The sequence below is a fragment of the Pezoporus occidentalis genome, unplaced genomic scaffold (assembly GCF_034315485.1).
Source record: "Pezoporus occidentalis ecotype Australia unplaced genomic scaffold, CSIRO_AGI_Poc_V1 ctg29, whole genome shotgun sequence".
NCBI lineage: Eukaryota > Metazoa > Chordata > Aves > Psittaciformes > Psittacidae > Pezoporus > Pezoporus occidentalis.
Window position 1 is genome coordinate 7,225,499 of NW_026914829.1, and position 15,649 is coordinate 7,241,147.

Sequence of the window (15,649 nt, forward strand, 5' to 3'; positions counted from 1 at the left end):
ATCATCTGACTACAGTGCAAACTTGTAGAAGAAAGGCAAACACCCCTACTTCATCACAGAACAATTTCTGTAAACTGAGGCTAGAAACAGCACATATCCATGAACTAATGCCTAAACTGATGACTGCAAATATTGCAACTTACAACATTCGCCCTCATGAGGATGAATTATCCTGGACTGTCACCATCACCTAACCTGTGTTCACACTATGATTCCCAGGCTAGCCCTCCCAGCCTTTGCCGAATACTCACTGCATCCGTCTGGCCAAAAAGCACACAGCTACGACAAAGTTCATGAAATGAAACAGTAAACAGTTCTGAAGCTTTCAGTTAAAATTAAAAATGGTATTGGCAGTTGTCCTGGGTTCAGCTGTAGCAGTCATTTTTCTCCTTCTTAGTAGCTGGTGCAGTGCTGTGTTTTTGACTTTCAGCCTGCAAAAAGCACTGGTAACACCAGTGTTTCTAGTTGCTGCTCAGTAATGTTTACTCTGACCAAGGACCTCGCGAGTCTCATGCTCTGCCAGGGAGGAGGGGAAGCCGGGAGGAAGCAGACACAGGACACCTGACCCAAACTGACCAAAGACGTATTCCATACCACAGCACGTCATGCCCAATATATAAACTGGGGGCAGTTTATACTGGAAGGGCTAGATCATTGCTCGGGCTGGGTATCGGTTGGCGGGTGGTGAGCGGTTGTATTCTCTTCCCTTGTTATTTCCCTTATCATTATTATTACTGGTGGTAGCAGCAGTGATTTGTGTTATACCTTAGTTACTGGACTGCTCTTATCTCAACCCGTGGGAGTTACATTCTTTTGATTCTCCTTCCAATCCCTCTGGGAGTGGGGGAAGGAAGGGGGGAGAGTGAGCGAGCAGCTGCATGGTCCTGAGTTACCAGCTGGGCTTAAACCACGACAATAGTATTCTTCATACTTTTGTGAACATGATGCAGTGCTACATATGCTTTAGGTCAAGTGAAATACTGGATGTGTAGATGCTCCTTCAAAAGCAAAAGCTTATAGTAACTATATTTGTGGGGGAAAAAAAACAACCCAACCCCCCGAAAAACAACCCACACAAGACAACAAAACCCAAACACAAAACAAAAAAAACCAAACCAACCAAACCAACCAACCAAAAAAAAAAACCAAACAAAAAACAAACCAAAACCAAAAAACATCCCTTAGTTCAAATATGAGGAAATTCTAACTTGCGGGTGGGATTCAGCCACTAACTCAAATTCATCCAATGTGCAACAAACATGAAGGCAGATTTTGCCCCAGCTCTACCTCCAAACTGCTGCCCCATACCCAGCTGTACCACTAATCCCAAATTCTTCCTCATCCTTCTATCGTAGCTGACAAACAACAGAACTGGTGGAAGGACTAGGGAAGAGATGGGCTGAAGTTCACAGCAAGGGACCAGGTACATGGAATTGTGTACCAGAGCAAGTTTTTCCCTTCTATTTTTCTTTGCAGAAGAGTCTATTTTTTTTTTTTTTTTATTTTCCTTTGACATCTTCCTTGCTAATAGCAAAGGGTCTGCTAAGAACACAAACATGAACCACTGAGTGGTAACAGGGAAGACTGTTTCAAGCCTCCCAGTGTATGAACAGATTAATAATACCTCACACTTCCTTTCCATTAGAGGTCATTTCAGCTGTGTTTCTTAACGAAACAAACAACTGGAAATGGACTATTTGAAGGTTGCCTAAGATGGTGATAAAATTGTTAATGAGAAAGTGAAACTCAATGGAATATAACCACAGAAGCCTCAATTAAATCCTTGCCAGACCTCCCCATGATCAGGTAAAGAAACTCTTGAAACTGTAACTTTTTGTAAAAGTTTGTAAAAGTGAGAAGCATTATTACACCAGTTCTAAACAGTTATTTGTCACACTAATTTAAGTTTGTATTAGTGTTTGCCTTATTGATTTAATTTTGCAATTTTTATTTTTTTTTTTAATTCAGAAACCTACATTTTTTTTCTACAATATATGAATGACCTTCTTGGTGCAATCAGCAATATCCAGCTGGCTATCTGCACAATCTAACACTGAACTAGCACAGCCAAAGTAGAGGCAGGACCCCAGGTCCCTCCATGACAGAGAGCACATCATTTTTTTGGAAATCATGGCACTTAATTTTACTGGTCATGGAAAAATATATTTAAAGTGTTTTTTTGATCAGGGCAAAAATCAAATGAATTCCCAATGAAAGGAAAGTAGTATCAGAGTTTTCCCTTAGCACTTAGTATAAAGTAGATGTTCAGTATCCTTCCAGGAACTTGTACACAGCATTTCCTTCTATCTCCTTCCTGCCTCTTAGCAGAGATAAGGGGACTATGTGGAAAACAAGATGTTCTCAAACATTCAGTTTTCAGATAGAGCAAAACTTTTTGTCCCTGCTACCGTGATGGATCTGTAGGCAATCACCTTACCATTACTGCAAAATTATCTTCATTTCTTAAATCAGTGTTAGCTTTCATCTCAAGTCGATCAAGCACAGGGCACTTTGCCACAGTCTGGACAAAAATCCTGTATATCTATCACTTCCTTGAGGTACTTGAAAATCCTGTTTGGCTTCTACTAGTATTAATGAAGCAGAAGCTCTCATACTCCCAAAGATTTTGAGATAAATAGATAGGAAAGCAATTTAAACTTGCCTTTGTCCTACTCCTTGAATAATAAAGAAAGAAAATACTATCTAATGCAGGACACAGCATCGAAACAACTTTTTAAGCATTTATTTATAAATATGCCAAAACATTAAGCTGCCTGATTGACAAGGGCTTCAAACAAAAGACTTTAACCCATACCATTTAACATTTATGTGTTCACGTGAACCTTTTCATATTTTATCTCCTGTGAACCACACTTAAAAAATAAGTATAGATTGCACTGAGATTTTCCTGTGATTTAGCTCCAGTTACCTAATTTTTATTCCAAAATGCCAAGAAAAAATACTGCTCCCTGTGCCAATATATCTGGTTCATATTTAGCACAACAGCTCTCTGCCCCTGCATGCTCGCATCAGAAAGACACCAATTTCATCCTAGCATGTCTGACCTCAATCTCTCTGTGCCTCATTGTATTTTGAGTTAGTTGATTAAATACAGTAATTTATTTGTTTCAGTATGACCAGTGAAGTCCTGCATGCTACATATTTTCCTCTCAGCTTGCCACAACATAAGCCACAAGCAGCTTGATTATCTGACTTATTACATTCACGTTAGTAATAGTATGAACCTAGTAAAAACGAATCAGGGATAAAAATAGTCTCAAAAATAATTTCCTGGGATTTCCTGGGTTTGGTTAGTATTAAGAAAGAGCTCATAATAGCAAGAAAATTAATACTGTGGGGGACCTCCAGATGGATGTTTTATTTTTCTAAATATAAACACGTCACAAGCCTTGCCATGAAAAACAAAAATAGACCCAAGCTTAGCTAAAACTCGTCAAACAAACAAACAAAAAAAAACCCAAACAAAATCCCACAAAGAAAAAAAAATAAAAGGTATTTTTTTTACTTTTCTGGGAATTAACTTCTTCACGTTTACTAAATTACTAGACAGTATCATGAAGGATTATGACAGATACATCATATATCTTACTTTGTAAAATTTTTCTACAGCAAATATCTATTAGTCACACTGAGCTGTCTTGACTGATTTTACAGTTTATAATCTCCTAGACTTCCTCCTCAAATTATAGTACAGAAGGAACAGATTTCTGCACAGCTTGATGAGGGTTCTTGCTTACAATGTGAAATGGCTCAACTTGATCCTACAGCAAATCTCTGCCTTTCCTGGAAAGGTTCACGAACTGAATAATGAAGAGTGGCTTTTTATCAGTTCCAGATATACAGCATCTAAAGGAATATGCACCTATGTGATTTTATTATTTTATACAGTTTTCAGTTAATTACTGAAATAATTATCTTTTATTCACCATAAAAAATGTTTACCCCACTCCATGAATACACACAATGGGAGAAAAATTTCATTAACCAGTTAACTTCCTTATCTACAAGGAGTGAGTAATAGCTCAGAAATATGACAGGAAAATATGGAAAATTCAACTGAAAGGCTTCCTTTATCAATGCTCCATGAGGTGGAGCAGATTTTTCTATTTATCTACAAGTTATCATACATCCATTACTGAATAGACTTTTAAAGTGTACAGTCTAATGCCTATGAAAATGACTCAGGGCCAACATTTCTGAAATATCAGCTAGTGACAGAAATAAATCATATTTCCATGGATGACTTCATTTCCAGTTCAAAAACAAAATGCATTTTTTCCCTTACTGTGAAACATGGAGCCTTCCTTCATCCTTAAACCCAACAGATTTTGGATTCCTTCTCCATTCCAGGTCTATGCAGATAGCATGGTACAAAAAACACTTTTTAATCTCGCTTAAGTAGAAGTTAAAAGCTTTGATTCATTTTTCCTTCAAGTTGGCAAATCAATCTCCAGAATGATGACACTATTTTAAATCATCTTGATTCAGAATATACGGAAAGAAGCAAGACCTACAATAATTGTCAATATTCTAGAAAGACAGGCTTTCAGTATGTTTTCTGACAACAAAGGAAAAGCAAAACTTAGGTATTACAACAAAGGAAAAGCAAAACTTCAGGTTCAGGTTAAACTACTGGCTTCCAAACTGATGAGATCCTTTTACTTTACTGTTGCAGTGTTTAGTTTTAATTACCATAAAAATACATAACTCAAAAGTCACTCATCAAGCGAAGATTTGGGAATGCTTACGTTTCTCTTATAGTTGTCAGAATTTTTTTGTCCATGGGTATTTCTAAATATGGAACTGCATAGCTGATATAAATAGCCGCATGTTAGATTTCCAGTTAAGTTTGCATTGGTCTAAAATAGTACTAGTTTTGTTAAAACTAATCTGAGCTGCATATTAGAAAAACAAAGTGATTGCTTCAACACACATTATGTGCTTGGAACTTTAAAACAGGCTTGCTTTGCTTAGAGTGATGCTCTCTTCCAGCAGCTCGAACTAAAAATTACATCTTTTCACTACATTGTTTTTAAATAAGCTCAGCAGTGCACATGATTAGAGGTACTAACTAATGAAGAGACAACCAGAATGCTGTCAACATTCCAGGTTATATTTTGTCTTTTCCCCGAATTTGATCAATATTATTCTACAGGATAACAGTTCTAAGAATAACAAGATCATAAGTCAGATGGAAACTGCACTGCAGAACAAGCATGCATGTAAAATAAGAAATGGGAGATGAAGTTACAAGTAAAAATTATGCTATTGCCCTCAGAGAGCTGCAAAACAGAACAACAGACATGAAAAACAGCATCTCTGAGAGGGTTTTAGTTAACACAAATTGAGGTTACCGCAGCTTCATGATACTGCCTAATCAAAAAGGATTTCTTCACTATGGGAGTGGAGAGACACTGTAACAGGTTGCCCAGAGAAGCTGTGGCTGCCCCATCCCTGGCAGTGTTCAGGGTCAGGTTGGATGGGGTTTTGAGCAACCTGGTCTAGTGGAAGGTGACCCTGCCTGTGGCAGGAAGGTTGGAACTGGATGATCTTAAGGTCCCTTCCAACACAAACTCTTCTATGAAACTGTGACATTGTCTCAACCATTTTAACATAGAGTAGCAGTATGTAAGAAGGTTAAAATAAAAAAAAAAAAAAAAAGGTAAGGACTGGAGTTTTGTCCATATTCATTATGGTTTTTAGGAGCCCAAATCTTAATGAGCTTGCATCTCAGAATTTGCTATTTGTAGCACTATTTAAAACTGGAGAGGAAAGAGAAAATTACTTATGACAAAGAGCTCATCAGTCTGTTTAGCAATCAAAAGAAAGATCAAGGAAGATCAAAAGGTGATTTGATTACAGCACAAGTGTCTCAAAGGGAACAAGAGGGGAACAAAAAAAACCCTGGGCAGGAAAGGACTCTATAATATAGTGAAGAAAGCCACAACAAACATCATTGTCTAAAAGATGCAGACAAATTCATATGGGAAGGCAAAAATTTTCAACAATAAGGTTGGCAAATCACTCAAACCATCACTGAAGGAAGGAGGGAAACCAGTAACATTTCTCATTTGCCTCTGTGTCTTCATCAGTAGGCTTGATATAGCACCTCTTTCAGCATGTAAGAATACAAGTATATGCCTAATGGGGCAGTAACAACCTATTAATATTTTCATGTTTTTTTCAAAGTAGAACATTTCTGCTAAAAAATTAGATTTTTAAAAAAAATTTACTGTAATCATGCTTGGGTGTGATGACTTTATGCACAATAATAATCTTAAGAGTTCAATGTCTGCAGATAAATAACTTATTCGGTTCAAAAATCAAAATCAGAGGGCACACATTCTCCCCAAGATAAAATGAAATTCAAAACTATTTAGCTCAATTAATTGTGGATGGTAAGAAAGCCTTCTGAGAGAGTTTGAGAGAAATCTAAAGAAAACCTTGAACACAGGCTTTAGGGCACAAGTTCTTATGAGTTTCTTAAGCAAATCATGACTGCCTAAAACATGCAAACAGCATCATTACTTTTGCCAAATTATGACAAAATTATTAGTTATACTGTTATAAAAAGAACTGCTTTTGTGTTTACGATTAGCATTTGGACTTACAGTATTGTAGCCGTAGGCCTTGTTATAAACATTTTTGAAAGGAAACACATTACTGAGCAAAGGCAGAATGAAGCACTAAGCAAGCACGCATTTGTGAGGCCAGAGAACTCAAGCCCATAATGATTTTTGATAACTGTGAATGAGTACTGAAAGAACAGTGTTTGGATGGAAAACCTTTTTTTTTGCATTTTCATCCCCTTTCCTGCCTCACATCTGTTTCCCGATTCTTTCTGCATCTTGGCAATTTGAAGGGATGATTTTCCAAACATGTGAACAAGTCCTTCCCTGATTAGCTGAGCTAAAGAAAAAGTGAAAAAATACCTGACTTCCGATTCTGAACAATTTGTCTGTTCATTATTTGCTTCTCACCAACATTCACTTTAACCCAGCTCCTACTTTTACTAGAAGATTGCTACCCCTGCTACTACCAGTTCAGCTGGAAAATCATGGCACTGATGTTTGCAGAATCCTACAGTATTCAGCAAACTACTAGGAGGATAGAAAACTAAGTCAAGTAACCATTTATCTACATTTTTGGTTACTTGCTGCTCCATGGGAGTACCCCAAGCAGAAATAATTAGAAATCATAACACTAATAAAAAACTACCATGCATAAATACATATTCTAGTGTGACAAGCTACCAAACTAATGTATCCAAAAAAAAAATGTTCTAATAAAATAAACTTCTCCTGAGTCTACAATGCTGAATTAGTCCATTGAAGAGCCATGGGTCATTTATATTATAGATGTAGTACAGAAACTGTCCATCCAGATAAAGTGAAGCTAGATCACGGTAACAAAGCTTGTAATGCATTGTCGACCCTTTTGTTAGATTGTACAGCATAGAGGTGAAAAGTAGTAAAATGAAGCTGCAAATCCCTAATTTTAGTAATGGAGGAGGTATAAACTATCATAAGCAAATCCAATTTCTTTATCTGAACAGTCACCAGAAAAATCTCTGCTACTGTAGAAACTTCGTACTTCACCAAATCTCAATAACTGCATCAATTATTGGGTTTTGGTTGGTTGGTTTGTTTGTTTCTTTTTCCTCAGAATTGTAAAAGGCTTTTGCAAATTGATAATTAAAAAAATAATAAATTGTGGTATTTTCAAGTTTCTGGAAACATTTTAAAGCATTACTGAATTAATTTTACAACTAAATGCATTACCTGAAGTACTATTCAGTTACATGAAAACAATCTACTTGCATCTGAGTTCAGGTATCACACTGTCAGTTAAGAAAAACATGTTTTTCATTTAAAATTCTTCTTGCATTTGAAATAGGTTATATTATATTACCTATCTAGATAATACAGCCCACATAAAATAATTAAAAATGTTTCATCCAGAAGTCTAGCTCTTCTTCCATCCGATGAGAAAAATTAATGTTTTAACCTCTCTACTACTTTTGTAACTGTTGCAAAACCAAAGCTTCATAACACAATGACATCCTCCTCCCTTCCCACCCAAAAGCAAGTCCTTACTACTGGCAATCCAGAACAGCTTATTGCTCAGCATCAAAACCTACACCTGCATCAGTCATTACACCTAAAATGTAGCTTCCTAAACGTTAGTTTCACACAGTCTTCTATTAGTTAACTAATATATATATTTTTTTTTTTAATTAGGAAGATGCAAAAAAAATGCTGAAGACATTTTTTTCAGATCACTGCAGAACATCAGTTGAAGCAAGTAATCCTGCAATCAAAATTGGCTAGTATGAACTGTAGGTGCTAGGCAGCTCTACTGAAATCATCTGGACTATAAACATGCAGAAAGAGATTACTGACAGGTGGTATGGCCTTAAACCTCCTTCTATTCCACCATCCAGCATTAATCCACTCTTATGTTACTGCTGTAAAAGGGGCTTCAACTCTATTCCAGCCTCCCATCAACATGCATGTAGGCTATAGTATTGAAACACTCAGGGTAAAGGACTTTAACCTTGATTTTTCCCTGGGATAAGAACAATTCTCTAGCCTTTAGAAACATACAGTACTTCTGAGGATTCAGTTGGCATTTGAACTGTTTCCTATGGAAATACAGTCTGCAACAGCAAGCAAAATATACCATGCCAAGCTTACAAAGTAAACAGATTTACCATGAGACATCATTTCTTGCAGGGAGTAACATTTACACAGATGCTACTGCCCCTTGCACTCCTCAAAAATAAGCTTGTGTATTTCTAGAAACTGTTAGAAATCATCAGTAGTAGACTGAACAAGTCTACATATTTATTTCAAAGAATCCCGAATCAGAGATAGTTCTTGAAGATTTCTACCTTGTCTCTTGCACCTGAGAAAGAACACTCCCTTTAATAGAGCAAATGTGTGTGCAAGATTTTCCTACTGCTTTAGTAATCTCAACTGGTCCAAGAAAAGTGAGAAAGTTTAATTTGAGTGGCCAGAAGATTAATTTTTTTTTTGTTTTGGATCACAGCTGCTGAGTACAGATCACTAGGATCATCATTCTTTTCCTGGTAAAAGTGATAGAGCACAACAGCAAACTTTGATTCTCAGAAAGTCTCTAATCTGGAGAACTCACATCAACAGCTGAGCTTAAGATCCTGCTATGCTAGTCCCCTCAAGAGATACACACATCAACAACATGTATACAGAAAAGGTATAAAGAAGAATGTAAAGACAATGACACAGATAATTTATCTTACTTTTTAGTGAAAAATCTCTAATTACATTAACCAAGAAATGAAAAAAACAATGATGATTTGACCTTCAGACAACTATTTAAATAGTGTGTTAAATCACAGTACTCTACCTAAAGTAGACTTTTCACTGTGATCTATTATCAAGCTTGACTTTAGCTCCATTTTCAAAAGTTTTTTTACTTGCAAGTAGTGCACGCAATATATGCAACTTTGCATACACATTCACATATATATATATAATATATATATATACAAACATATATGTATGTAATATATAATGCCTTGGTCTTGGTTTTGATCATAGCAGAGACCATGAAAACATTTGTTTATCAAACGGACAATATATTTCATGGTAGGAATAATTTATTTCACTGACTTTAAACAGCTAACAGTCTTTTACCTGTGTAACATGAGATCCTGGTGGGAGAGAACGCTACAGCAGGCAAGTGAACATAAGCACTTTTTATTATGATTATTTTTTCTAACAGATCACAAATTTCCAGATGATAGGCTCCACACAGCTCAACAGTACTGTGCAAGTACTACACAGTAAAATTCTTCCATTAGAGCCAAAAGTGCTTTAAACTTAAGAGAATCGGAATAAAAAAAAAAAAAAGTCCTGAACTCAGTACATAAACCTGATGGAGTATAACTGCAAGAAAATCTGTGTTTATGCCAGCATAATCAGATATGACCTGCAGAAACATTTTTTAATTAAAACAGCAGTTACAGTACCTTGCATAAGGAGTTGGGCACAAGCTTGTTATATCAGTTTTCTATTTCATTTCAATTAGGTAGTAATATAAAACAGTTTTACTGCTTTCAATTAGTTTTTCAAGCTGACTGAATAAAGCAAAAGAACTTGCATTGTTCAGAGAAAGAACACTGGTAGTGGAATATAAGGCCAGGGAATAAGATTCACATTTGTAAAATATTTTCAGAAAAGCATAAAAGATCTGAATCTCATTTTAACATATGGACAATGAAGAAAAATATGTATAGCCCAATACTGTTAGATGTCTTTCAAAGTACTTTCAGGATTTCTCAGACTGCACATTCCATTAGTAAAATATGTGTAATCTTAGTACTTACCCACAGAGGCATAATCATTTGGAAGCTCAGGATAAAGTTTGTTTGTAGTCTTTTTAGCTGAAAGAGAAAAAGTAGCAAGTTATATAATATACATCACATATTATTATATTTCATATACTGCTTTTGTAATACATGTTCAATAGTTATAAAATTATTGCAGTTACCTAAGGAGCAATACCCAAGAAAGAAATAAGGACTTTGCCTTCTATCCTTGTCTGGAGAAATAAATCAAGTTAACAATAGGAGCTGCACATTAAAGCCTCACTTTCAATGACAGCACTTTGGTAGTCAAACTGTTACAGAGCCCAAACTCTGCCTCCTCTGCTCTGCTGTCAGACATCTACCTATTAATAGATAATGACAACCTAAAAGAGAAACTAAGCTTTCTAGAAACCAGAATTTCTAGGAGTAGGGCTAGCAGTTTCTAGTAGGACTGTTGTTTTTACTAAGAAGCTTCATTGTACCATGGGACTACTAAGCATGCAATAAACATGAATGGTTCCTTTTGAACACTTACATGCTTAAGTAACTACACAAACACTATATATAGCAAACCAAACAAAATATTTACCTTTTAGTGCTCATGGCACTATCCCAACATGCTTTCAATGTTTGCCCAAGTTTTTATAGAGACAGCTACTACTATAATAATTGCATAATATTCATTAGCTTCAGTATCTAATTTTATTTAGAGAATAAATTAATGATTATCAAAATGCTTTTAACCTGGTGGTGTTGGTCTAACAGTGGGTTTAGGTGGTTCAGGTCTCAACGATGGTCTAGCAGGTGGGTCATTTACCTAAAATGTACAAATTTTAATAAAAAATTTGTATCACACCTGGAAGTAGATTGTAACTTCAGAGCCTAGAGGTAGGACAAGTTACACTGGAAAAAAAAAAAAAACATAAAAATCACTCTTTCTCCACTGAAATGGTGTGAACTCCAGAAGCACACTGAAGAACTAGTGACATAACTGTAATGTAATTCACCATAGTTTAACAAAGATGTAAGTAAATTACTGTTTATCTGTAACATCAACATCTACAAGAAAATATCTACAGTCTTAGTATGACCTTGTAAATGTGATTGTTTAAATGGAAGAAAAATAGAAAGAAAGTATCCACATCAAACCTGGTATTAACTTCATTATTATTAAACCCACGTTATTTGCAGATTAACTTGATTAGGAATAGTTGAACAAACTTTTCTAATCATCACCTCAGATTTGATTACACACTACTGTAAAAACAAGGATGTACTTTATTATCCTGGAGGATGCAAAGCAAAATCAACAACATTCTTGTCCACAAGAGCCTACCAGGGCAATGCTTGAATGAATGTATTACTCATATGAAGTATCTGCAATGTGCTTAAGCATCCAATAGTGAACAATGGTACATGAACATCAACATTACCACTGACTAGGAACAGCTCAGGAGCAGAGAAAGCCTATGTGAAAGAGAGGTGCACAAACCCTTCTTTGTTCCCTTACAGTTTTTCCTGGATTATTTTTTTGCTCTTCATTTTCATATACTTCAGTGAAGGATGCTAGAGTTTCATAAAGATCTTCTGCTTGTGCAGGAAAAGGCACATCACCAAGCAAGATGGCACTAGCACGAATATCTTGGCCATAAAACCTGATACAGAAGAAAAGATGCCAGGTATTTGATCATCATTACATTGCAATGTCTAGATAAATTAATGTGTCCAAATGTTGCCCCCCTCCCTGTCCCTGCATTTCTCCTACTGATCATACATTGAGAAGCGACAGAATTAATTCAATTATGTAAATCTCAAATGATAAGTAATTGCAGCAAACCTCAATGCCTACCTACCATCTTACTTCTACCTATTCTTTGTGAGTAATATTTTGTTCCTGGTCACACAGTATAAATCAACTAGACCTTCTGAAATCCAATCACACAGCAAACTGAATAGAATCATAGAATAGTTAGGGCTGGAAAGGACCTTAAGATCATCTAGTTCCACCCCCGCTGCCATGGGCAGGGACACCTCACACTAAACCATGTCACCCAAGGTTCTGCCCAACTTGGCCTTGAACACCACCACGGATGGAACATTCACAACTTCCTTGGGCAACCCACTCCAGTGCCTCTCCAATAAACACCACACCACTTTTCAAAAACACTTTAATAGATTCTTTCCTGAATGGAATTTTTTGAAGAGAGCTAAAAGTTACTGACATGCTGTGATTAAAATCAGTCTTAAGTCTTTGCTGATGTTACCAGAATCACAGTTTTCAGAAACACAGAACATAGAAGTGCAAGACACAGAGGTTCTGTGGATTTTAAACTTAACAGGATGCAAAAAGAAAGCACCATTTCATAAGCTGGGCATTTTTCCAATTTCACTGGTGCTCTAAACCAGATATCTTTTTTTGTTTCGAGTTGCCTAAAAGAATATTATTATGCAGTAAACACCTCAATACCTATCTTCTACAATATGGTGCTGGGTTTAGATGGCAAGGTTGTGGTAAGAGGCAGGGCTGCAAGGGTGGCTACTCTGAGAAGCTGCTAGAAGCACCTAATATATACATAATCTTTGAACATTCAGCATCATCTCAACACCCATTGGAAGATGTCCAAATTGAAGAAACCCTTGTCCCTCAAGAAACTCTAAACTCAGCACAGTATGTTCTTACAACAAAGATTTTTCCAGATTGAATGTGTCCTAGTTAATTTTATCACTATGAATTCACTGAATCTTCTAGATTTAAAGAGAACTTACTTGCGATTTGTTTCTTTCCTTTCTATTAAACAGGTTCCTTCCAGGGATACACCTGCAAACAGACCTCGAGATTTGCAGTATGTATACACAGCCGCAGAACTTCTCAGGGCAACATCCCCTTCTAAGTTTCTAGGAGGAAAAAAAATTTGATTAACATTTTTCAATATGGCTTTTCAACAAGAACAGCAACTGTCTTTTTTTTTTTAATCCTACAAAACACTGCAAAATTTCACTTCCCTCTGTTCTTATAAACTCTATTGAATACACTAAAGTGGGTCAGACTTGAAATCCCTTTTCAGTTCTTATTTTAGACAGGACCCAGTACAGTGTAATTTAGGTTGGTTCCTCTGAAGCACAGAACAATGCTGTCTCGTGTGAATGTTCCACATTAGACCTCCTCTTGCATTCAGAGGTCTGAAATATTACCCCATGTTTTAATCATGTTTTCAAATTATCTGATTATGTTTGTGGTGACTTGGGACCCTATCCAATACATACAAATCTTCCCTGATTTTACGGTGCCCAAAACAGCACAAAATATTCCAAGTCAGACCTTATCAAACCTCAACAGAACTGGAAGATTACAACTTTTGTCCTACACAGGACCACATAATATTCTAGGTTTAAAGATACTTCAGGCAGTCAGCCAGTCCAAAACAGATACAACATCAAATTGAGAGCAGGCAGCTCTGGGCTTTGTTTTGAAGACTTTCAAGGATACAGATTCCACAGACACTCTGAGCAACCTGGATCAGTGCTCAGTTATAATCATAGAATAGTTAGGAAAGGACCTTAAGATCATCTAGCTTCAACCCCCCTGCCATGGGCAGGGACACCTCACACTAAACCATATCACCCAAGCCTCTGTCCAATCCGGTCCTGAACACCACCAGGGATGGAGCATTCACAGCTTCCCTGGGCAACCCATTCCAGTGCCTCACCACCCTTACAGTAGAGAACTTCTTCCTTATATCCAATCTAAACTTCTCCTATTTAAGTTTGAACCTGTTACCCCTTGTCCTATCACTACAGTCCCTAATGAAGATCCCTCCCCAGCATCCCTATAGGCTCCCTTCAGATACTGGAAGGCTGCTAGGAGGTCTCCACTCAAGCTTTCTCTTCTCCAGGATGAATAGACCCAACTTTCTCAGCCTGTCTTCATACAGGAGGTGCTCCAGTCCCCTGATCATCCTCATGGTCCTTCTCTGGACTTGTTCCAACAGTTCCATGTCCTTTTCATGCTGAGGACACCAGAACTGTACACAATACTCCAAGTGAGGTCTCACGACAGCAGAGGAGAGGGGCAGGATCACCTCCTTCACCCTGTTGGTCATGCTCCTTTTGATGCAGCCCAGGGTAGGACTGGCTTTCTGGGCTGTGAGCACACACTGAAGCCGCCTCATGTTCATTTTCTCATTGACCAGCACCCCCAAGTCCTGCTCCACAGGGCTGCTCTGAATCTCTTCTCTGCCCAGCCTGTAGCTGTGCCTGGGATTGCTCCGACCCAGGTGTAGGACCTTGCACTTGGCATGGTTAAACTTCATGAGGTTGGCATCAGCCCACCTCACAAGCGTGTCAAGGTCCCTCTGGATGGCATTCCTTCCCTCCAGGGTATCAACCGAACCACACAGCTTGGTGTCATCGGCAAACTTGCTGAGGGCGCACTCAATCCCACTGTCCGTGTCAGCGACAAAGATGTTAAACAAGACCGGTCCCAACACCGATCCCTGAGGGACGCCACTCGTTACTGGTCTCCAGCCAGACACTGAGCCACTGACCACAACTCTTCGCATGCAGCCATCTAGCCAGTTCTTTATCCACCGAGTGGTCCACCTATCAAGTTGACGTCTCTCCAATTTAGAGACAAGGATGTTGTGCAAGACAGTGCTGAACGCTTTACACAAGTCCAGGTAGATGACATCAACTGCTCTACCCCTGTCCATCAGTTCCATAGCCCCATCATAGAAGGCCACCAAATTGGTCAGGCAGGATTTCCCCTTAGTGAAGCCATGCTGGCTGTCACCAAGCACCTTGTTGTTTTTCATGTGCCTTAGCATGCCTTCCAGGAGAATCTGCTCCAAGATTTTGCCAATAATGCAATAATTTTGCTCCAATTATTTTTGTCATAATCATGTTTTTTTCTTTCTCATATCCAGTCATAACCTTTCTTGTGTAAATTAATGACTATCATTTCTCACTGCCTTGACATGCACCTCAGTAAAGAATTGGGCTCCATCTTCTTGGTGATTCCCTTTTGGGGAAGACCTCAAAGTCTTCTCCAGGTTAAATAAACTGAGCCCTCCCATCTTCATTATACATGTAATCCATGTCCCTGGCCGTCTTGGTAGCCACTCACTGCACAGAATCAAATTTATAAACACCTTTATTGTACTGTAGGGCTGAAACTGGACGAAATAGTCTAGACTGTCTATGAAATGCCAAGTAAAGGGGAACAGTTATGTCTCTTATCCACTGATTAGAGCTTTACACTGTTCAGGATGCTGTTTTCTG

The 15,649-nt window shown here is 37.6% G+C and overlaps 1 protein-coding gene across 2 annotated transcripts in view; it reads right to left on the reverse strand.

The window, feature by feature from the left end:
• Positions 1-15,649, reverse strand: part of SH3YL1 (SH3 and SYLF domain containing 1) — a 52,017-nt gene that overhangs the window by 15,235 nt on the left and 21,133 nt on the right. The window contains exons 6-9 of one of the 2 annotated variants that reach the window (XM_062626272.1): positions 13,139-13,267; positions 11,883-12,027; positions 11,117-11,189; positions 10,391-10,447 (exon numbers count right to left, since the gene is read on the reverse strand). In XM_062626272.1, the coding sequence (XP_062482256.1) occupies positions 10,391-10,447; positions 11,117-11,189; positions 11,883-12,027; positions 13,139-13,267 (404 nt within the window). Of the gene's footprint in view, positions 1-10,390; positions 10,448-11,116; positions 11,190-11,864; positions 12,028-13,138; positions 13,268-15,649 lie in introns of both variants that reach the window. The other variant, XM_062626271.1, reaches the window with a different exon arrangement.